Source organism: Aulonocara sp. 'chitande type north' Nkhata Bay, linkage group LG4 (assembly GCF_057382095.1).
Source record: "Aulonocara sp. 'chitande type north' Nkhata Bay isolate Kocher_YH1m ecotype deep benthic linkage group LG4, A_spYH_male_GT1.1, whole genome shotgun sequence".
NCBI lineage: Eukaryota > Metazoa > Chordata > Actinopteri > Cichliformes > Cichlidae > Aulonocara > Aulonocara sp. 'chitande type north' Nkhata Bay.
This window is the reverse complement of record NC_141347.1, coordinates 12,414,263-12,437,255: the sequence shown is the minus strand read 5'-3', so window position 1 is coordinate 12,437,255 and position 22,993 is coordinate 12,414,263. Positions and strand designations below refer to the sequence as shown.

Here is a 22,993-nt window from a genome sequence, read left to right as displayed (position 1 = left end):
CCGGGCCATTTATAAAATAAGCACAACTTATGAAATCCAGTAGTTTTCAAATACAATGAGCTGCTGTGATATGCTGTGGCAAATAAACCCACTTTTGCTCTGTTTTGACGTATTTTCGTATGATCATTACGCACCACTTTGATGGAGTAATTATGTGGATGCCTAAATATTAAAAAAAGCCGCCATAACTGAGGTTGAACTGAGGGAAAAACTCACTAAAAACAATTATTACAGTGATTTTTAACAGTAGGTACAAAAATGCGTGATTTAAAATGACAGGTTGCGTGGTTGCTATGCGTCTCCAGGTTCTATTTGCATTGCATCTTTTGGTATAGTTCAGACAGATTTCACTCGGCGTGTTGTGCAAAGCTACAAGGGATTTCTGCAAAAGTAAGACAACTTTCTGCTCAAGACTTCTTGCAGCCTTACAAGTGTCCAACTCCCATGTCACGGAGGAAAGCGACCCAGCAACCATCATCCATCATGGAAAATGTGAGATTTTATGACCGTTTTCAATAAGTTTTGAATATTTACTCGACGGCCAGAAAGAGTTCACTTTGCAACAGGGCAACATGAAAATATAGACGACACAAATGTGGATAAAAAGCATTAAAAACGTGCCTGTGCACGTGGGAGTTATACCTGCATGTTAGACTGTTGCACTGTAGCTGTAAACGGGTAAACTGTGCATAAAGTCATTTATGCACAGTTATGTTACCTATAATAACGTTTTCTTTTGTGTGTATTAAATGATCTTGTGGCAGACATGTCACCAAAGATTGCAGCTGGGATAAAAATGTTCAGTTTTTGCTAATAAGTAGAGTATCTTACATCTCGAATTAACTCAAGTGCATAATGATCACCAGGCCTGTTTCTAGCTTTTTTTGGGGGGGGGGTGGGGGTGGGCTGTGCATGTTCCTGATTGGGGGCCTTTATTTTGTATTTAAAACTAAAATCAGGGAATAAAACAAGTAAACACTGAGACTTTATTCACTGTAGAAAAGCTAATCCCCAAAATGTTTATTTACAAATATGCAAGCCATGTTCTGCAGCATCATCTGAATTTTCAAATGTACACACACTGTCACATGTTTACAGGAGCCACATGTAACTGTGATCATCTTTAAAATCCTCAAAGCTTCTGCTTTTGGGCTTTTTAAACTAAAGTTTTAATCTCCTTCTTCATTGTGGCTTATGCTACAATTATTCACCTGACAAGACAGTCACCTCTGGGTAGAGGTCCCTCATTACACCACAGCCTAATGATGATCTTGAACTCATTACCCCCCACACACAAGGCAGGGCTCTCCTATTATTGCAGCTTGCTTTTCTTTATATCCTACACGTAATTTTAAACCATATAAGTGCCACACGTGACCAAGCTTAGCCAGTTACAAAGGTATTTTGTGCATCTGCATTGTTCAAAAACGGCAATAAGCAGCAATGATTATAACAGAAATTAGAGTTTAATACAACATGGACTTTGGTGTTTGTTTAGCTTATGCAAATTATTATTTGACATGTCATTTGGGGGTATGCAGCAGTGAAGCTCTAACACGACGAGCCCATAAGTTGACACGTCTTTTATTACACTGACCTTGATGCATTGTCCTGGTTTTAGTTCTTATGATTTTATGTGAACATGTTGGATATTTTTTGTCGTTACAATCACTGTGGACAAGTTATTCAACCATGCGAGTGGTTTAAGTAGTTTATGGACATATGAAAGGGTTTGTTATTTTTTAAATATTTCATGAACTACTAACTGATGTCTGCATTACTGTCATTTTTGTGTATACCTGCAGCTTACTGTGCCTCACCTCAAAGACCATAATTATTGTAAGAGAAACACTGCATGCCAGGCCCGTGATGCAATGAAACCCAGAGCCAGCAGGAAACAACCGTGCTGCAGCAAGGACCAGGTTGGATGTGTAAAATTTCAGGAACAGAATCATTTGAGGGTTTTGAAGTTTGGACTTCATTGTGGTTCATCAAATTTAGATTTTTGTCTTGTTTGAAAAAAATGAGGTCGCTATTAACTACTGACATTCCCTTGTGTGCTTCTGACCTTTCCCCAGGTTGTTAATTCAACCCAGAGGCCCCGGCGCCGTGACAGAACAGTCAGTCAGCCCCGGAAAAGGAAGCGAAGCCCAGCATCCAGTTCTTCCCGACCTCCAAAGACCTCAGTGCCTCCCTCTGCAATCTCCCATGATGACCTGCCAGTGTCAAAAAAATTGCCCCCCAGACCCGAGCCATGCAGTACCAACCACCAGCCAACCAGCTCCAGTGACAGCACTTTAAAAATCTACAACTTCTCAGTGGAAGATTATCAGCGAGTCTACCATGAGGTGGTAGATAGCATGCTGACGTACGTTTGTCTCCAAATGTCCTGTCACTTTTTAAAATCACCAGCTCTAAAATGGTTACAGTATGGTTTTTGACCACATGCATCATTTTGATTGAATTTCTTCTTGCAGGTCCAAGCATGGCCGCAAACGTCCCTACAGTTTAGAGATGGGGAGAAGCATTAAAAAAAAGCTGTGGGAGAGACTGAATCGTCCTATGGTGGAGACATCAACCAGCGAGGACGGACTTGAAGAAATTGACATTGTGTATGGGCAAAAAGTCAAAATCCCACAATATGATTTTGACATTTCGAGTTAGCCAAATCCTCAACATCCACCGAGCAAAAGAGCAAAGGAGAGGTGAATGTAGAGCAGCAGGAGCACTGCTACAAAACATATAACATATAACCCATTTTTAAACTCTGTTTACTGCAGCCTATTTAACAATATAAGCAACTATATAAAAACATAAAAAGAGATCTAGACATAAAAAAAACACGCAAAAAGTGATTGGCATACGATCACTTTTTGGCACATCAGTGCAGCGAGGTTGTAATTGCTGCTTGTAACCATCAGGGGGCAGTATCGCTAGATTGCAGTCTTGGAACCTGTAACGAGAATCACCCTTCATTATCATTAGAGTTACATTGCGCCACACAATATGAATATGATAAAGTCCTAGTATATGTACAAATGCTATGAAGTGAAGTTTTAAATAATACCGTTCGCCCAGTTAGTTTTATTTTTCTTTCACTGCTCGCTTGTTTTGATGACGTCAAAATCGCCTTTCCGCTTTCATTCGCGGCAGTAAACATGGCGGACAGTTAGCGAAGCCACGGTGTGATATTCAATCCTGGGGGGTTTGGATTTCTCTTTCAGGACGTACGCAAAACGTGTTGCATTGCTTTTGGCACACGGAGGTGTGCGTGTGTGTAGGGCGTTGTGCCCTGTGAGTTTTTACTGAACAAAAGGTACAGTGAATTTTTCCCTCCTGTGCTGCTTTCGTTGCTAACGCGGGCCTAGCTATAAGTGCAAGCTAACGTTAGCCGCTAACCTGCCAGGCAAATGCTTTTGACCGGCATGATTTAACATATGTATGTATGTGTTACAAATGTTTGATTGGCTCTGTGGTGTTTATCAGCTCATTCAATAGTTTAATTGTGCAAAGAGCTTAGATAGTTTGACTCGTGCGTTGATTGTCAACTTTCTTATCTTCTTTGCTAATAATAGCTAACAGTAAAATTCTTTAAGGCGTGTATTGTAGATAGTTTGGTTAAACTGCCTTGATATCGAAGTTAGAATTAACAAAAAGGAGGCTGCAATTTGTCAAAAATGAATTCAAACATTGTTTAAAGTCTCAGTGATTCATAAATATGAGCTAAAAGTGTTATTTTTAGGTTGTGACAAAATCCGACTTATTCTTGAACGTACCACAAAATAACAACGTAAGGTTTCCTTTACAAGTCACTTCTCTTCTGTTTTGCTGTATTACATGGCAGCGTGAAGGAGACCTACCGTCACAATGGGGCGACGTTCAACCTCCTCCACCAAGAGTGGGAAGTTTATGAATCCCACCGACCAGGCCAGTAAGTGCTGATAACAAACTGACGCTAATTCAATCATGAATTGATCTGCTGGATATTGCTCAGTTGCTGATTAGATATAAAAATGGTCATTTCTTCCCCCCCTTCTACAGGAAAGGAGGCCAGAAAAAGGGAGTTAAAAAAGGTTAGAACCATTCACTTAAAAAAAAAAAGATATTTCTAAATATGCAATACAGGATAACAATACTGTGATAATATGATGGTAACATCGTTTTCATTTGGAAATATTAGAACAAGAAGCAGAGGATGATGGTGAGAGCAGCAGTCCTGAAGATGAAGGATCCCAGACAGATCATCAGAGACATGGAGAAGCTGGATGAGATGGGTGAGATGACAGGGCAGAGTTTATGCAATTTAGATGTTAGAGATATATTTAGTTGTAACTATTTAGTTGTATGTTTGCCACTTGTAGAGGACCTGAGCTTGTGGAACACATGTATCAGTAGATTAATGCTATATATAATTAGTGTGTGTATTTAAGTATTTCAGGCCTTTAGGTAACAGCAGAAAATCACAGTCAAAATCTGAATTCTACAATTAATTTGCTGCTTTTCTAATGAAAATAATTACTTTGTTTCTGAACAGAGTTCAACCCAGTTCAGCAGCCGTTGCTGAATGAGAAGGTGTTGCGGGACAAGAGGAAGAAGTTGCGTGAGACATTTGAGCGCATTGTTCGTCTGTACGAAAGAGAGAATCCTGAAACCTACAAAGAGCTACGCAAACTTGAACTGGACTATGAGACTAAAAGAGGGCAGCTGTCTCTTTATTTTGACTCAGTCAAGGTGTGTTGGAAACTACATGACAGTTTTGGGGGGCGGGGTTCCTCAGTTTATAATAATTCTTGCATAAATTGATGCAGGAATGAGAGGTATATTGTATGCACATTGTCCTCTTCTTGTTACACTATTTCTCCTTTGAACAGAGCCTTCCATTCCTGGATTTGAAAAGGACTCTGCAATGGATTTGGGGAGAGATCGGGACAGCGGGAGTGAGAGCGACAGAGATCAGGACGATATTGATGACGACAGCGACTCTGAAGACATCAGTGAAGAAGAGAGAGATGAAGGGGGAGATGGTGAACAGAGAATGCGCTTGGACAGGCAGGACGATGAGAGAGAACGAGAAGAAGATAGAGACAGAAGTGAAAGACATGGTGGTGAGTGTTTCTGACTGCTTCAACACATTTAAGCCTCAACTCACGTCTTTGTTGCCTTTATTTATCTCTTGATCTTATAACTGTTTCTATTCTGTTGTATTCCTGAATTTGTTATTATTTAACTACTGCAGGTCGTAGCGTACGTTTCGCAGATATGCCTGCAGAGGCACCCCGTGAAGGAAAAAGGAAGAAGAAGAGGGTTGTGAAGAAGACCAAGGCCATTACACCTCTGCAAGCCATGATGTTAAGGATGGCAGGTACTGTTAGTGCTAAGCACTTACTAAGCTAGTGCTCCTCACAGTGTCTTTTCTTTGTATGATGATATGCTATGCCATTTTTATTTGTTCATTTTTTGTCTTCAGGTCAGTCAGTTCCTGACGAGGAGGAAGAAGAAGAGGTAGAGGAAGAATACACAGATGAATCAGACAGCTCTGACATCGAGGACAGAGGCCCTCCAGGGGACAACCAGTCCCATCTCATGGCCAATCAGTGACTACCCCCTCCAGCTGGGACCACGGGACAGCAAGGGCCTCCACACATGCAAGGGCCACCGATGACAGGACCTCCACCACTTGGTCCACCTCCGGCACCACCAATGAGGCCTCCTGGTCCACCATCTGGCCCACCTCCTGGCCCCCCACCAGGTTCGCATTCTGATTAGCTAAAAGATTGATTGCTTCAACTCTGAAGTCATACTAGAATAATTTCCTGTGCCTGTTCTGTGGGGGTCTTCTACTTCTCTAAGTGTGAGTGCTCTGCATCGTTTTTTCAAAGAGATCTTCTGTTATCTTCAGGTGCTCCTCCGTTCTTGAGGCCTCCTGGCATGCCTGCAGGAATGAGGGCTCCAATGCCTCGGCTTCTGCCTCCTGGGCCTCCACCAGGTCGACCACCTGGTCCTCCACCAGGCCCCCCTCCTGGCCTTCCACCAGGCCCTCCACCACGTGGTCCACCTCCCAGATTACCACCCCCAGCACCACCAGGTAGGCACGTGTGTGGAGGCAATCTAAAGATATAAAATAGTGAGAACTTCTGTTGAATGCATTTCTCATTTATGTTTTTTTTTCTCCTTGTAGGTATCCCGCCTCCTCCCCCAAGAGCTGGAGGGCCTCCGCGTCCTCTTGCACCACCTCTGTCTCTCTTCCCTCCACCTCTCAATTCCAATGTGCTGAGTGCTCCTCCAAACATTGTTCAGCGACAAAAAGGCTCAGGATCCAGCCAGGACGGTTTACAGACCAACCTGCAACCCCCTGCCATGCCCATGCGACCTGGTGTCATGCAGATGCCCCCTCCGCCTGGGACAGCTGCTGCCTCCACAGGCACCAATCCGGGCAGCAATCCCCCCAGCCATCACCACCCTCCCACCATCGAAAAACGCGCAAACATCACCTCTGTCGCAGCTGCAGGAGGCAACCTGGCAGCAGGTGCCGGTGCAGGCGGGGCTACCATCTCTGCCAAACCTCAAATTATCAATCCCAAGGCAGAGGTGACCCGCTTTGTGCCCACAGCGCTGAGGGTGCGTAGGGACAAGGTTGGAACAATGCCAGGAGCAGCACCTGGGCCCATGGAGAAAGCAGGGGGTTCTGTTGGAGGAAGGAGGGGAGATGAAGGTGTGGGAGGAGGCCAGTGGCAGAAACAGCACAGCACAGCAACAGCTCCTATGGGCGTGGCCAATCCATCACAGATGGGTGCTGTGTCTCAGCCCAACATGAAGACTAAAGACCAGGTGTATGAAGCCTTTATGAGGGAGATGGAGGGACTCCTCTAAGACTCGGGAGCGTACTGCCGATAATGATGATCAGTGTGGCAAGCTGAACAACAGCAGTGTGTTTGTTTTGTGTTTTCTGTGCAGAGTTATAGAGGTAGCCGTCTTCAAACTTTCAGCTAGAATCAGTTTGTCTGTCACCTACCAGTGAAAGGCCACTACACCCTCAGCTTTGTTCTCTACAGGCTCATATTCATTTGATCTGGGTTAGATTTTTGTTGCATCAACAAGAATGTGCATTTCAAAAAGAGTAAGAAATCTGTTTATTTTACTGGGTAACTTGCATAGTCAATTCAAGAGAAGAACACTATGCTCTGCACAGAAGTGCTTTTTCACATCCAGCATATTGTTTTGTTTTTTTTGTCTTGTTTTTTAACTCTGAAATTGTTTTTCTTCCAACCACCTGTTTGCAACTTGACCTTAGAAGCAATCTTGTATTACTTTTTTCTGTTTTTTTTATTGCAGATCTCCTAACATAAAAATAGTTATAGAATGTTTTCCAACCACTGACAACAGTAAAAGTGTAAAACTGTTTGATCTTCAGCCAAATAAAAACTCAAAAAACTGGTTTAATCTTGTTTCAGTGTGAATCAATCCGCGACAGAAATTCCCATGTCGTATTTTTAGCCAATCACTGGCGTTTTCGGTCGTAAACACAAACTTCCATCATCCACTGCGGCTTAAGCTCGAACTCGTTTCCGCATCTGCGCAGTGCGGAACTGACGACACGTTGGGGCGAAAAGCATGGCGGACGAGGAGAGCGTGAAGCCAAACACATACGAAACACGAAATTTCGAGCAGCGATGAAGGAAGCGATCACGGTGATGGCGGAGAAAACGACGAGACGGTGAAGAGCTTCAAGGATCTGGTAGGTTTGCTTCAGCGAGTGAAGGAAAAGAGTCAGGCACATTAACACGGAGAGACCACTGCTGTTCGAGTTAGCTACAACTCCGCTGTGTTATGTAAACCTCATTTTATCCTTTTAAATATGAATGGGATATGTCTGTGAGACATATACGGCGCTAGTACACAATTACGATCGTGTTACAAAGATTTCTACCTTTTGTCTGCTTCCGACAGGGTGTTACTGATGTCCTATGCGAGGCTTGTGATCAGCTGGGATGGAAGAGCCCCACGAAGATCCAGATAGAAGCTATACCGGTGGCTCTGCAAGGTGAGAAATCACGCTTACCTCTTTCTGTCAGTTTTACTCAAGTAACAGTACATGATCACACGGAACAACCATACGCACATTTTTGGACATCAGGAAAAATACAACCCTTCTGGAATAAAATTCTTTTCGCTCTGCGGGAAATATTTAGTTATGTAATTCCAACGATTGTTTCAGATCCTCTACTTGGATCATCTTAGAGGCCATTTGCGTCCATGCTGTTTAAGTCCCCTAAGGTTTTAAACAATGAGCTGTAGACAATGGGTGGTTGTTGTTGAGGAGATCCTTGTGATGGACAAACTCGCATACAGACAGAAAAAGAAAGAAGAAAACTTTCTACAAGACTGGGACAAATGTTTATTATACAAAGTGAAGAAAGGACATGAATAAATTGAATTATTAAAAGAGGCAGATTTACTCCGACACTACCAGCCCCTGAATGTTCAAATATTCATGAACTTGTTTTTATATGTTTTTGTATGGCTACTTTTCAGCTTTGTTTTGGCATTAGCATAGCCACCATTTGTGCATCATTGTACTAGACCATCAAAAAAACAAGTTGAAGTAACAATGACAGCAAATATCCTGTTAATCAGAGATGATGGGCTAAATGCATGGCCCAGGGATTTGAAATCTGAAATCTCAGCAGAGGATTGGAAATCAGTTTGTGCTCAAATTCATACCGTGATTACACACCTCATATCTGTACGTGTAACATATGAAACTTCTCCATATTTCTCTGTGAATCATTACGATTTAACATGGACTGAAGCTAAAGGAGCAGCGCTTCAGTCTGAATCTCAGGACTTGTTTAAATCTCTAAAGGTTAAAGTGCGTAACATTTCTTGTCTCCTTGTGACCTGCAGGGAAGGATGTTATTGGCCTGGCGGAGACTGGTTCAGGAAAGACCGGTGCCTTCGCTCTGCCTATCCTCCAGTCGCTGCTGGCCTCCCCCCAGAGGCTTCACACACTTGTTCTCACCCCCACTAGAGAGTTGGCATTTCAGATCTCTGAGCAGTTTGAGGCCCTGGGCTCCAGTATCGGCGTTAAGTGCGGTACGTGTCCTTGAAAGGTGAGGCGGCTTGCAGTAGTGCGGGAGGCTCTGTGCTCTAAATCCGTCTGTCTTCCGTTGCAGCCGTGATAGTTGGTGGAATCGACATGATGTCCCAGTCCCTGGTGTTAGCGAAAAAGCCTCACATCGTTATTGGTAAGACTTTACCTTTAAGAGCGTTGCATATTTTTCACACTTCACACGTCTGCTTATGTTCACCCACTGTTGTAATGTTTGTATCCTTTATAAACTGATTTTGATGATATACTTTTAAGTAAAAAAATCGTTTTGTTTTTTTCCAGCCACGCCCGGTCGTTTGATCGATCACCTCGAGAACACAAAGGGCTTCTCTCTACGAGCGCTGAAGTTCCTGGTCATGGATGAAGCAGACAGAATCCTCAACATGGACTTCGAAACTGAGGTCAGTAGCTTCCTATTGGTAGGAGACTCACTATAGCACCTCAGCCACATCCTCCTCAGTGTGCTGTTAAATGGCAGGCTCAAAGGTTATTGATGAAAGCATTTTAAAGTGAATGTGACAACCTTTATGGCAGTTTAAATCCAAAAAGTGAAATTTACCTAAACTTCGCATTACTGGCCGTAAGCTGGTAAAAACCCAAGTTGACGTATATTTTTTTGGTTGACAGTGGAGCATTTTGAAAGATTACAAATAGCTGATAGGCTGAGCTTTAAATTAAAAACCTGCTGGCTACGGGCTCCACACCTCCAACGCCTCAGGCTAGATTTGCGCCTGTGACGTGTCCATTTGTGAAGCTCTTTGCCTATAAACAGAGAAGGTTTTCGAGAATTTAACCTGTACAAATTTCAAGAAGCATGTAGCTGATGTAAACTGTCATTTTTATACCTATTATTATTTATTTTTTTACCAGGTGGATAAAATCTTGAAGGTGATCCCAAGAGAAAGACGCACTTTCTTGTTCTCGGCTACCATGACCAAAAAGGTATCTTTGTGTTCTTCTCTCTTTGTCGACTCTAGATGACGGAGAATGTTAGTCGCGTTTCTTTTAGCCGTCCTTGTCCTGCACATTATGGGGGACAGTAATAAGCAGCTGCCAGAGTAGCCTTTGCCTGACCTTCTGTCATATGTTTACAGGTCCAGAAACTAGAGAGAGCAGCTTTGAAAGATCCTGTGAAGTGCGCGGTGTCTACGAAATACTCCACAGTAGACAAACTGCAGCAGTACTACATCTTTATACCATCTAAGTACAAGGTAGGGTGCACACGTGTACATGTGCTGACCATGTGCTGACAGTTGTGTTTGTGACCTGCTGAAGCTGTTTTATATTCAGTAAGTTTAGCTCTTGGTTTTGCCAACAGGACTGCTACCTGGTTTCCATCCTGAACGAGCTGGCCGGGAACTCCTTTATTATTTTCTGCAGCACGTGTAACACAGCCCAGCGGGTGGCGCTGTTGTTGAGGAACCTCGGCATCACTGCTATCCCTCTACATGGGCAGATGAGTCAGGTAAAGCTTCAGAGACTCGGTTGAGTATAAGGATTTAACCTGAGATGTTAGCATTCATTATAGTGCCTGCTGCTCTGTCAGCATTACCTACGCATACTATAAAACCCTGTAAACAGTTTGGTTTATGATCACACTTGCAACACATGCTAAAGTCATGCTTAATTAACTTTACATGCAAGTTAGTGTACTTTTTGTACCATTTGGAAACATCTGGAAGTCATTGTCATGGTCTGCAGTTTACCATAAGCAGTCTACAATCAAATCTACATTCAAATCAGGCTGCAGTTCACTTAAATGTTTGAATAGAGCTCTTTGCACCATCTAAGATGCTGTTTTTGTAGACCAAGAAAAATTTCTTTCACTCATGAATGAAAGTGAATGTTGACCAGCTTTGGTCCCGTTTGGCTGGATGTCAGCCCTCTTTCTGGTTTTGTGGCATTACAGCAAATGTGACCTAATGTATGATATGAGTTGTGTGTAAATATGCACACAGACATTTATCAAATGGAGTTTTTAAGGAAGTGAAAGTTTTCCCTTTTTCTTTCTGGTGGATACTGTGATGTGATCTGGATCTTCCTTCCTTCGCCGTGCAGAATAAACGTCTTGGAGCTCTGAACAAGTTCAAGTCCAAGTCTCGGTCGGTGCTGCTGGCGACTGACGTGGCATCCAGAGGACTGGATATTCCTCATGTCGACTGCGTCATCAACTATGACATTCCCACTCACTCTAAGGTACCGAGGCGCTGATAATCATGTTGGTGGTGCGTTTGATGATTTATTTCACTTCACCGATGAGCTGATCTGTGGATGTGTTTGATCCTACAGGACTATATTCACAGGGTTGGCCGAACAGCCAGAGCAGGACGATCTGGAAAATCCATCACTTTCGTCACTCAGTAAGAAGGGCCTTTTTATTGTCACCAGTCATTCCATATACAATAACATCTCTGCTTTGTTTCCACTTATTGCCATTTTTATACCATTTTGACATGGTTGAGTAAGTTGTGCAATACTGTGGTTTGGAGAGGAAGGTCACTGCAGCAAGTAAATGTGTCTGGTGTCCATATAACCATAGGTATGATGTGGAGCTTTTCCAGCGAATTGAAAGCTTGATTGGGAAGAAACTTCCAGCCTTTCCAACCCAAGAGGAGGAAGTGATGATGCTGGTGGAGAGGGTGAGCGAGGCCCAGAGATTTGCCAAAATAGTAAGTCATCCTGTCTTTATTGTGTCTTTTCTCTGTATTTGTCAGGTATAGCCTAAAATTTGAAGAAGAAAAAAACATGCTGTGTGAAAACAATGGTGCATAAACCCGTCTGAGCCTGCCTGGCCAATGCATCAGTATTTAGTGGTATGTTTCTACATGAGGTGATTTGAGCTTTGTGACACAGTGTGTTATCCTCTTGAAATCAGCCATCAGAAGATGGATACAGCGTGGTCATAAACAGATGGACATGATCAGACAGGCTGTGGTGTATGAACAGTAAACAGTTGGTGCTAAGGATCCCAAAGTGTGCTGGAAAAATATCCCCAAAACCATTACACCACCAGCAACCTGAGCTGTTGATAAAATGTCGTTTATGCCAACTGTTACCATCCTATCCAATTGTGGCAGCAGAAATCAACACTCATCACACAAGGCAACATTTTTCCAATCTTCTGTTGTCCTTCTGTTTCATGAGACCATGCAGCTTCTAGCTTCAGTTCCTTGTTTTTAGCTGACCAGAGCAGCACTCTGTGTGGTCTTCTGCTGCCGCAGGTCATCTGCTTCAAGTTTCGAAGCAGATGACCAGAGAACTGACCACACTGGATATTTGCATTAACAGGCAGGTGTAGGTGGTAAAGTTGTTGGGGAGTGTAATGATTTAAATGTAACCATATATTTAAAAGAGCAATGACTGCAAGCATAAACTAAAAGTTACGAACAAATGTTTGAAACTTGGCTAAACCTTGGCTAATTTCTTCAAAAATACATATTTAGAAATGTTTGATTTTTTAAAATTAAACTTGTTCCATCTTGACCTAAAATGCCTGTATATAGAATATAGTCAGCTATTAGTGTAGATGAACATTAAGAAAACGTTTGTGTTCCCCAGGAAATGAAGGAGCAAGGCGACAAAAGGAAAAGGCCTAAAAGAGGGGACGGAGACGATGATGACACGGAACAGGCGACCGGCGTGAGGAAGAAGGTTAAAGGAGGAGGAGGAGGAGGAGGAGGAGGGAAGAAGCGTGGCGGAGGAGCCTGGAGGGGCGGACGCTGAAGAGCCCCAACATTAACAGACTGTACAGAACTATGACATACAACGCCTTTACCGTCTTTTGAAACTTTCATTGTTATGACACGTTTTCCACTGCTTCCTTAGTAAAGTGAATGACTATTTAATTACAGAAAACACATGTTTTTCTCGCCCCTGGTGACATGTTTCCATTTGTAATAAAACTCAAGAAGTCGCACGATTGTGTGAGCTGGTGCCGCTGCTGATGTTGCTTTCAGACACAAGAGGGAGCTGTTTCAGTCAAAAGCCACGTTATGTTTTATTAAGAAGTACTTAACCCTTCTTGTTTTCTAGCTTTTTTGTTTAGAAAACATGTGAGGTATTAGACAACAATAACAATGCGTGGCAAATTGAGGCGGTTTTATAATGCATGCAAGCAGCAGTTGCAATAGTTATTATGTTTTGGGTTTTTTTTATGCTTGTCAGTGGTTTGCAGCAAATTGGGGGGTTGGTTTGTTCCAGCCAATAGTGGAGAAGGGCAGAGAAAGACCGCAAAGCGAGAGCCCAATCGCTTCTAGGCTGCATGTAGTGGGTGTGCAGTGCCTAGATATTTGTGGGATAGATCTTAAAAGGTATCCACCGCAGCATAATGCCCGACAGTGTATTCATTATTGCTGCCTTCATTAATGCCATTGAGGGGATTCTGACAGGCGTGAAGGCACGCACATAAAAATTTATTAGCGGCTGAATCCTGACAAGAGTGCGACAGTGTGGCGTATTGATCTGCGCGATCACTTTCTAGTGCGCACAGTCCACCGTAGGCGGGAGCAGCGGTGGTCAAGCCTGCTCTCTTTAGGAGGGGCCCCAGTGTGGAGGCAGCACTGTGCACTGTGGTGCATACCGAAGCCCAGATACATGCCTGCATTTCTCTTGTGGCTAGCAGCTGTATAGTTGCGTTCAGGGTCGAATCAGGGGGAGCTTTGTGAACAGGTTCTGACTGCTGCAGGTAAGTTTGCTCGCGCCAGCCGCGAGGGCGAAGAACGATGGGGCGCGTGGTGATTATTACGGCGTCAGTGAGTGAGCAGCCTCCGGGATAGGGGATGGAGGTCGCTCTGGAAACTTACTTTGGCTGTAGTCTTTATTTGAGTAGCGGGGTTCAAAATCCACCGCTCGGCGTCATAAGCGCTCTGGTTGACCTCGAGGACTCTTTCTCTTTTTTCTCTCACCATAGAAACGTGTTAATTGGTAACACCTGAACTCTTAATACGTAACAGAAAAAGTGCAGACTGTGGTAAGCTAGCTTTATGACTCTTTCTTTTGGCTCATGACAATAATTTTCCAGCAAGTACCAGTCCACAGGAGGGGTCTCCAATAACCATGGGGGAACCACAGAGAACACTACTGCAGGACATATTTTAAGTTCATACACCTGACACTCCTTAGCCCACTGATTCCCCACCTTTCCAAAATGAGCCTTCTGACTTCTTCCATACTCCCAGCATTCCAAAAGTACCTCCTTTGTGGGATGTGCGTCACCATGACCACCAAGATGAACCCAGTAATTCACCGACACTTGCTTCCTCCTAAGATTTAGGGGCATTTCTCCCATCTCCACCTGTAGGGCACCGACTGGAGACGTCTTAAAAGCTCCACAGCATACTCTAAGGGCTTTCAATTGCAGAACATCCAAACGTCTCAACACAGAAGGAGCTGCTGAACCATATGCCACACACCCATAATCAAAGACCGACCTAATTAATGCCTGGTAAAGTCTTTTCAAAGCAGAAGAGCTCGCTCCCCAACCCCTCCCAGCTACACACCTCATAACATTAATAACTTTGTTGCATTTGGTTTCAATCCGATCAATATGCTCCCACCATGTCAGTCTCGAATCAAACACAACACCTAAGTACTTAAAAGAGCTCACTTTCCCAATTACCTTGTCATACAGTGTCAATGTGAAAGTCTCACTCACTTTTCTTTTGGTAAAGAACATCACTTTTGTTTTTTCCACCGAAAACCTGAATCCCCAGTCAAATCCCCACTCAACCACCATATTCACAGCCTCCTGAACCTTGCCCACTAGGTGCTCAATATTTCTTCCTTTTTTCCATAACACACCATCATCAGCGAACAAAGACCTCCCAATTCCCTCAGGAACATCAGAAAAAACATCATTGATCATTATAACAAAAAGCAGGGGACTAATCGCACTGCCCTGTGGCGTTCCATTCTCAACCATGCACTGATTAGAAATTGTAGACCCAATTTGCACTTGGATCTTCCTACCAGATAAAAAGTCTTGGACCCAATTGAATGTCCTGCCACCAATACCCAACTTATGCAACTTGATTAAAAGCCCATCCCTCCACAACATATCATATGCCTTTTCTATGTCAAAAAACACTACCAAAACAGACTCTTTATTGGCCTGCGCTTTCCTAATGTAGAGAGTTGAGAATAGCTCTCTAGTAGAATCTGGTATCAGAAATAAACTGGGGAAAACAGCCCCCCCCCAAAGGTTTTTGTTGTGATTGTATTTTTGTACCTGTCATTTAAAATGCTATCCTACATCCAGCCGCTAGAGGGCGCATTACGCGCAGTGGTATCGAGTAGCGTTTTGGGGCACAGAGGAAGAATAAACCTTCCTGTTGTGAAACTGACATCAACTCAACCTGTGTCCCTTTTTCTATTCTTTATCACAGGTTAGTAAATGCATTTAAATGAATGTATACTGCAGACCTTACAAACGGACGATGTTGTTTATGTGGGTAATGAGCGCAACTCGCTAAAGAAATGGATTCGTTCTGAGTTGTGTCTGAATTGTGGGTTAAGGCTGCAGGCTAAATGATGCTAATGCTAGCGGACTTGGCTAATGTGGAATACTGAGTGTGTGTGTGGGGGAGCTAATCTGACCTGTGAGAGACTTCTGGACTGTGAACTAGTAATGTATTATGCACTCTGATAAATGGGTTTTATACTATGTTTTATTCTTCTGGTTGATGTTGTGGTTTAATACAAAGACATTTATAAAGTGTTATAAGGAAACTGTTTGATCAATGCTGACTGCATAGTAGTAGTGAACGCTGTTAAAGGAGCATTGCACTCTATATAGTTGTAGGTTGTATAAGAACAGTGAATATTAGGGGTGCAACGATACACAAAATTCACGGTTCGGTTCGATACTTTGGTGTCACGGTTCAATATTTTTTCGATACAAAAAAAATGTTCATGCCTTTTTAATTTGTCATTTATTAAAATTATAAATATATATTTTAACTCAAAAGTACAGTTTTTAAATTTAACCCTAACCCTTGTGCGTGTTTTTTATTTTGACAGCGAATGCGCACCTGCGGACCACTTATGTGCAGCCCCGGTTATATAGCTCGTCATATTGCAGCCACAGAAATTATTTTGTCCATGAAACCATAAAGCTGCACTTTCTTTTTGCCTTATAGTCTGATTTGTCATAACTTCTCCGTTTTGTGGTAAGCTTTTCTTTGGCTGTCACTTCTTCACCCTGACCTGTCTTATTTGGCTCAGCAGAACTAAAATATATATCCTGCCGCTTTTACACGCTCACTCACATAAGCTCAGCGATTCTCTGCGCGATCAACCTCTCACATGTTTAAGCTTGCTGCGGGAGATTTCACTTGTCATGTTTGCATAGTAAGCTAACGATTGATAAGACGATGTCAGAGGAATTGGTGCACAAATTATCATCACTCACGGATCAGTGCTGTCGCTCTCTATACACAGTTCGCACGATTGCAAAGTGAAAGCAAAAAAACAAGCGCAAATTCAAACGCGATTTCAATATGTCACATATTGACAGTGGCTCACCGATGCCAATGACATAATTACCCAGCTACATTTCTGAAAGAATGCAAAAGCATTGACATATATTTTCCCTTCCTACAATAGCCCGACGGGCAGGGAAGAGATAGATTTTGGTAGCCCGACTGAAAAAATCGCTAGCCCCGGGACGTCGGGCTAGCGATATTGCGAGCCCTGTATCTGATTGAGGAATCACTCATCTTTGGAAAAGAGAGTTTATTACAGAGAAATGTCTCTTTCCAAAATAAAAGCTATACTATCCACTTCTTCTGGGCTATATTCTCAGCAGCATATTAAACAGCTGTCTAAATGACTCGGCTAAAGTTAGTAGCATGCTTGCTTGTTTTTGTCTGCTTCCACTTGTCTTTGCACTAGGATGATGTCGGCGTAAATGTGCAGTCATATTCGTTGTGTTCCCACTAGTGCTTTCAGGTTAATCTCGTTGAAATGACCTTAACGCCACAACACGGCAAATCTCCGTTAACGAGCTACCGCCGATCGCCCCGTGCATGGGGCTAGACGGCCAACACGTTAACGAGCTAACTGCGCTAACACACTAGTTCCCACCCATGTAATTGAGCATTGCATGGCACATCCAACATACTGTTTTACTTTAGTCCATGACTCGCTTACCTTCAGGGTCATACGTCACATGAAAACCAAAATAATTCCAAACGCCAGATCTAAATGAGGGTGGCGGAGGTCCATGTTGCAAGGAGAGCTTAACTTCTGTCTCGCTAGCTTGCCCTGCGCTCTTCCTTCTGATGATGCTGTCTGTGTTGAGCGCTCAGTGGATCTGCGCTCGACAGTGCAGCCTAGGCGGAGTAGTCGAACGCAGATTCACTGAGCGCTCAACACAGACAGCATCGTCAGAAGGAAAGTTGATAAAATAAATTACAAATGTTGTATTGTTCGATACATATGCGTACCAAACCGAAAGCACTGTATCGAACGGTTCAATATCGATACGAATATCGTTGCACCCCTAGTGAATATGTTTGTTTTATGTCAAAGACATTATTTTCTTGTAAAGAGTAAAATAGCTATATTTTAAAAAACAGAAGTTACATTGTCAGTACAGTGGAAATACATTTCACATAAATAATTTAGTGCTGAACAAGAATTAAAATGTTTAAAAATGAGTTAATTTTATGATGTTTGTAAATGTAGTTAAAAATGAAGTACAGAGTACACTATTGTGTTTTGTTTATCTTTGTAAAACAAATGTGTTTATTGTGATACATTGTGGATCTGATATTATCAATGGATTTAAGCAACATTTTGTTTATGTTTTGTCAAAGTTGTATTGAGAGATTTATACAGTCTCTAGCTCAGGGAACTGTGGCCATGTATGGTAAACCGGACTGAAGCATAAGGCCATTTCTTTGCAGTTAGTATGGTGATATCTGAAGCTGTTCTAAGCTGTTGTGAAGAATAAACCTTCCTGTTGTGAAACTGACATCAGCTCAACGTGTGTCCCTTTTTCTATTCTTTATCACAGCACCACACATTGTTGAACAGGAAACCAGTTGCCCCTCTGGTCATCATCTTAGGGAGGCAACACAAGCAACGTGCCGTTATCGATCACATCCACCCCACTAAAAAGCTGAGGATCTGCAGTTTCTGCTACAAGAATATTAATGAAGAGAAGTTTCGCGACAGGGGAGACAGCGCCGGGAAAAGCAGCTCAGAGGAGGAAGAGTTTTGTCCTTCTGAGGAAAATGAGAAAGTGGAGGAAGGAGAGATAGGGATCTATTCTCCCAGCAACTGGCTGGACACCAAAAACGGGACTTGGGAACGACTGAGCATTTATGATTACCCAAAGTCAATACCATCACAGTAGCCAATAAACTGCAACAAAGACGCTTTTGAATGGATTCAGATTACACAAAGTTGATTTTCTTACATGAAGTTACATAAATGTAAAGATAAATGTGACGACGTATTATTTGTTTGTGTCTATTTGTGTTTTAATCTTAGGCTGTACACGCAACAATTTGCACTGTAAATAACAAATCAGGAGTGAGTCGAAAAAATCATTTTAAAAAGACAAGAATATATCATCTTTGTACATATTCAGTGCCATTAACCATGCTAGTTAAATGAATAATGCTCCATCTGCCTGTCACTTTGCTGCTGGAACAGCTGAATTTCACAATAAAGGATATTTCTATTCCAAAAAGCACTGTCTTCTCCCTGTGCATGTGACTCTGAATGCACGTTTCTTTGTTTGAATGCATGTAAAGTATTTGCATCCAGTATCTGCTCTTTTGCTGCTCCTTAACCTCAACAATAAAGTGCAGATAATCAATTTGTGAGAGATGTTATTACAACACTGAAATCTCATCATTTAGTAATAAGTCCTCTGTTTAGCCCTCAGAGTCTTATTGGAGCATATTACAGTGTTTTCTTGTACTTCTGTGACTTTTTGGGGTTTTTATTGTGCAAGTCAAGGTCAGTGAAGTAACCGTATATAGTTCCTCACCCACTTAGGGTATACATTTTTCCAATAAGCATGTATATAAAAACCATTCGGGAAAACACACAGAACCTTTACAGCACCATTGATTTATCATCATTTTTCTTCTCACTGGCATTTTTCATAAATATAACATACAAACATACATATCAAACTGTAGCACGTCCTAGTGTTACAGTACTTGATGACGCTGCTCTAATAATGCGGTAATAACAGAATGTGGCTAAACATTTACACTTCTTTTCAAAGATTTAAGTTCATTCTAGTTAACTCTCTGAATCGAGCACATCCTAATACAGTAGACAGCTCCAAAACAAAAGCGAGTACATTTTTGAGTCAGTCAGCCAGTTTTGAAAGAACAGTAAATCGACTGAAAGCAAAATACTGATGTAGAAATTGTAACTATGTAACAAGAAGTAGACAAATTGCCTTCTAACTAGTGGTGGTTTCGTCAGAAATTTACTGACGTTACTTTACTGACTGCTTATTTTCAAAAGTAGTTAGTTACTCAGTTACTTAGTTACTTTTTAAAAACATGATACACAACCTGAATAGGCAATAAAGCAATAGACCTTTCAGCCCAATTCTACTTTTTCTGCATAATCCATCATACAAAATGTAATCAAATAAAAAAGTCTCTTTTCAAAACTTGTTTTATTAGTTTTAATCTTTTAACTTTGTGCACATTGCATCAAGCAAAAATTAAATTATATGCAACAGTCTTTGACAATTAAACCTATTTTCTGCATATTCCAGAATATAAAATAAGATATATTTTTTTCTGTTTACACTCACTCTTTCAAATAGATGCAAGTAAAACACTCCCTTACTTTACTCATTACTTGAAAAAAGTAATCGGATTACAATGATACATTACTTGTAATGTGTTACTGCCCATCTCTGATGATGACAAGTGTGTGAGTAGCTAAGGCCAAAAACACCCAGTTTCCTGAATTCTTGAAGAACGCTGAAGTTTGAAATACTTCAGGCTGATCGAGCTGATGCAGTGATCTCACTGCATTATCTGCCACATAACCTGATCTTTGCTGATTGACTGGAAGAAATTCACCTGGTTCTACGAAATCACAGTGAGTCATAACGAGGTCAATGTTGATGTCCATTTAAGTTACCAAAAATGGCTCCTTGTGCAGTGAAGGGTTTATTAGACTGAGAGGCAAACTGCTTCTCGCTCAGTCACGTGGAATGGTTTCCACAGAACCCATTTAATATCAGCACTAGTACTGATATACTGGTCAACACAGAGCATGAAGTACAAATAAATACTTGTTGGTTTAAGAAAAAATACATGAATCCCTTTTGAGAAGTTTAATAGAAGTACAGCCACAAAGACTAGAACACCTAGTGTTCAAAAGTAAAATTACCATATTGTCGGGATGCTTGGGGCTTCCCATGCTTTAATTACAATATGATCAGACACATAGAGCTATTTGTCTGTTTGTATATCTGTCAGCGAATTTCCTGAAAGTGGGTGAAGAGGTGGAGCATGAGGAAATGAAGATCTTGGTACAGATTCAGACTGCTTATTTGAAATATGAAAAATATGCCACTGGCTTTGGCAGATGATGTGCTGCTTTAACTGTTGAAAGTTTATCCCCTCACCTGTCAGTATCTTGGATATATTTGGCATTCTTTTAATTATTATCATTATTATTATTATGTATAGCAGATATGATAATGTTGGGGAGTAATATTAATTGCTCTTTGAGGTTGACTGATTTATGTGACCATCCTGTGAGAGAAGATGTGTTTTTCTACCCTTCTGCTACCAGCCTGAAGGCCTGTCTGTCTGTCTGCGAGCCAACAATGATTAAATGATAAATGGTAAATGGACTGATTCTTATATAGCGCTTTTCTACTCAAAGCACTCTGTCATGTCATAACATGTCATAGTTTCAGGTTTCTGCAGTGTATTTGTTCTGTTTGATCCTTGTTACATTGGCTGTGTTTATGGTTTTTCCAGCCTCCGGCCTGAACGTTTGTCTTCATGTGTTAGTTTTTCATGTTTTTGTCATTTCCTGTTTTAGTCTGTAGGTTCGGTTTTTTTCTGTCTTTTTCAAGCCTTTTTCCTGCTTTTGTTCCTCTCATTTTTGACTGAAAGCCCCATCGTCATTACTCTCACCTGTGTTTCATCGTATAATTAGGCCCGCCAATTTAATGCAGTTTCCTTGTATTAAAATATCTCTGGGATTAAATGTTAAGTTAAAGGTAGTAACTTTCTTTAAGCTGACAGAAAGAGTCTGACCCCTTTGAGATCAGGTACGCTGTATGTGACCCACAGTGTAGTATAAGTTTGACATCCCTGGTTTAGATCCAGTTTGTAGTCTGGATGGGAGGAGTCATTTATGGTGTTGTGAGCCTTCTTCGAGCTGTTATTCCAGGGTATGTTGAGAGTGGAGGAGAGCTGGGCATACAAGATGCCCAGCTCTCTGTGATGTGGACTCATAGAAGCTTAAAGATAGCACTAACAGCTGATTGTTGTACATGTAGGACCAAAGAAATTTCACAAACTAACAAACTAACTTGTTGCAACTGTTGCATCCTATCACACTATCACACTCAAATTCAGTGAGCTCTTAAGAACAACCCGTTCATTCACAAACAATATGTTATAAAGGCAGACTGCATGGCTTGGTACTACATTTTACACACCTATGGCCACAGGACTGAAAACATCTAAATTCAAAGATTTAAAGAGTTTGGCCTAATACTTTCTAACTAAATGGTGACACCGTCACATCTTTTGTAAACATCCAGCTCTTTCTTAGAATGAAGAGCAACCTGTTTATGACCACATGGTACAAGGAAATGTTGCCTCTTTTATACACTTACTGAAATCCACATTGCACATTCCAGTCATTGTTTCTCTCTTGTTATGTAATGCCATTCGATTTTTTTGTTTTTGTTTTTTAAACCATCTGGGTTCATGTTGCTTAAGCAAAAGTTATTTTAGTGATACAACAACAAAGCAGATACTGTATGCCATAAACAGTATAGAGTGAGAATGCATGTCAATGTTATTTAAAAAACACTACAAAAGGGTATGAATGTGTGTGTGAATGGGTGAATGAGGCATGTTTCATAAAGTGCTCTGAGTGTGCAAGTGGAGCAGAAAAGTGCTGTATAAAAACAGACATTTATGTATTATTATGTATTATATAATTGTCCCTTTTTGTTTTATTTAAAATCTTCTTTCAGATGTAACTGTTTTCTGTTTTCAAGACCGCAACAAAACGAATGTCAAAAACTGACCACAGGGTGATATATCAAACTAAAACGTCTTAAATCCATTTCTGAGGCTGGGACAGACAGTGCGTTGCATGTGGATTCATGAGCATGAGCCAGTAAAAATGTCACCACAGACTAAGGCACTGCAAACTGACAGAGCATAACAGAGATTTTTATACAGACACCTTTTGGAAAGAAGTTATTACTGCAACAGATCTCTCTAGCGATTGACTTTGGAGCTGTACATAGCTGGTTCCACGGTAAAAGGGTGACACCTATTGGTGAAAGTGGGTAGTGCAGCGGGTTCAGTACAGTGAGTAGAAAGAGAGAATTTGCTACTCTCCGGGCCATTTATAAAATAAGCACAACTTATGAAATCCAGTAGTTTTCAAATACAATGAGCTGCTGTGATATGCTGTGGCAAATAAACCCACTTTTGCTCTGTTTTGACGTATTTTCGTATGATCATTACGCACCACTTTGATGGAGTAATTATGTGGATGCCTAAATATTAAAAAAAGCCGCCATAACTGAGGTTGAACTGAGGGAAAAACTCACTAAAAACAATTATTACAGTGATTTTTAACAGTAGGTACAAAAATGCGTGATTTAAAATGACAGGTTGCGTGGTTGCTATGCGTCTC

At 41.6% G+C, this 22,993-nt stretch overlaps 1 protein-coding gene and 2 pseudogenes across 1 annotated transcript; all 3 read left to right on the top strand.

Annotated features, from left to right (window-relative positions):
- Positions 1-302: 302 nt before the first annotated feature.
- Positions 303-3,173, top strand: LOC147332069 (uncharacterized). The gene is made up of 4 exons (XM_086288473.1): positions 303-492; positions 1,806-1,922; positions 2,079-2,368; positions 2,478-3,173. The coding sequence occupies exons 1-4, from the start codon at positions 445-447 to the stop codon at positions 2,662-2,664; spliced, it is 642 nt and encodes a 213-aa protein (XP_086144599.1). The 5' UTR covers positions 303-444; the 3' UTR covers positions 2,665-3,173.
- Positions 3,174-3,201: 28 nt separating this feature from the next.
- LOC147332068 (WW domain-binding protein 11-like) lies at positions 3,202-7,440 on the top strand (annotated as a pseudogene).
- A 156-nt stretch (positions 7,441-7,596) lies between these two features.
- On the top strand, positions 7,597-13,025 carry LOC147332067 (putative ATP-dependent RNA helicase DDX47; annotated as a pseudogene).
- Positions 13,026-22,993: the final 9,968 nt, after the last annotated feature.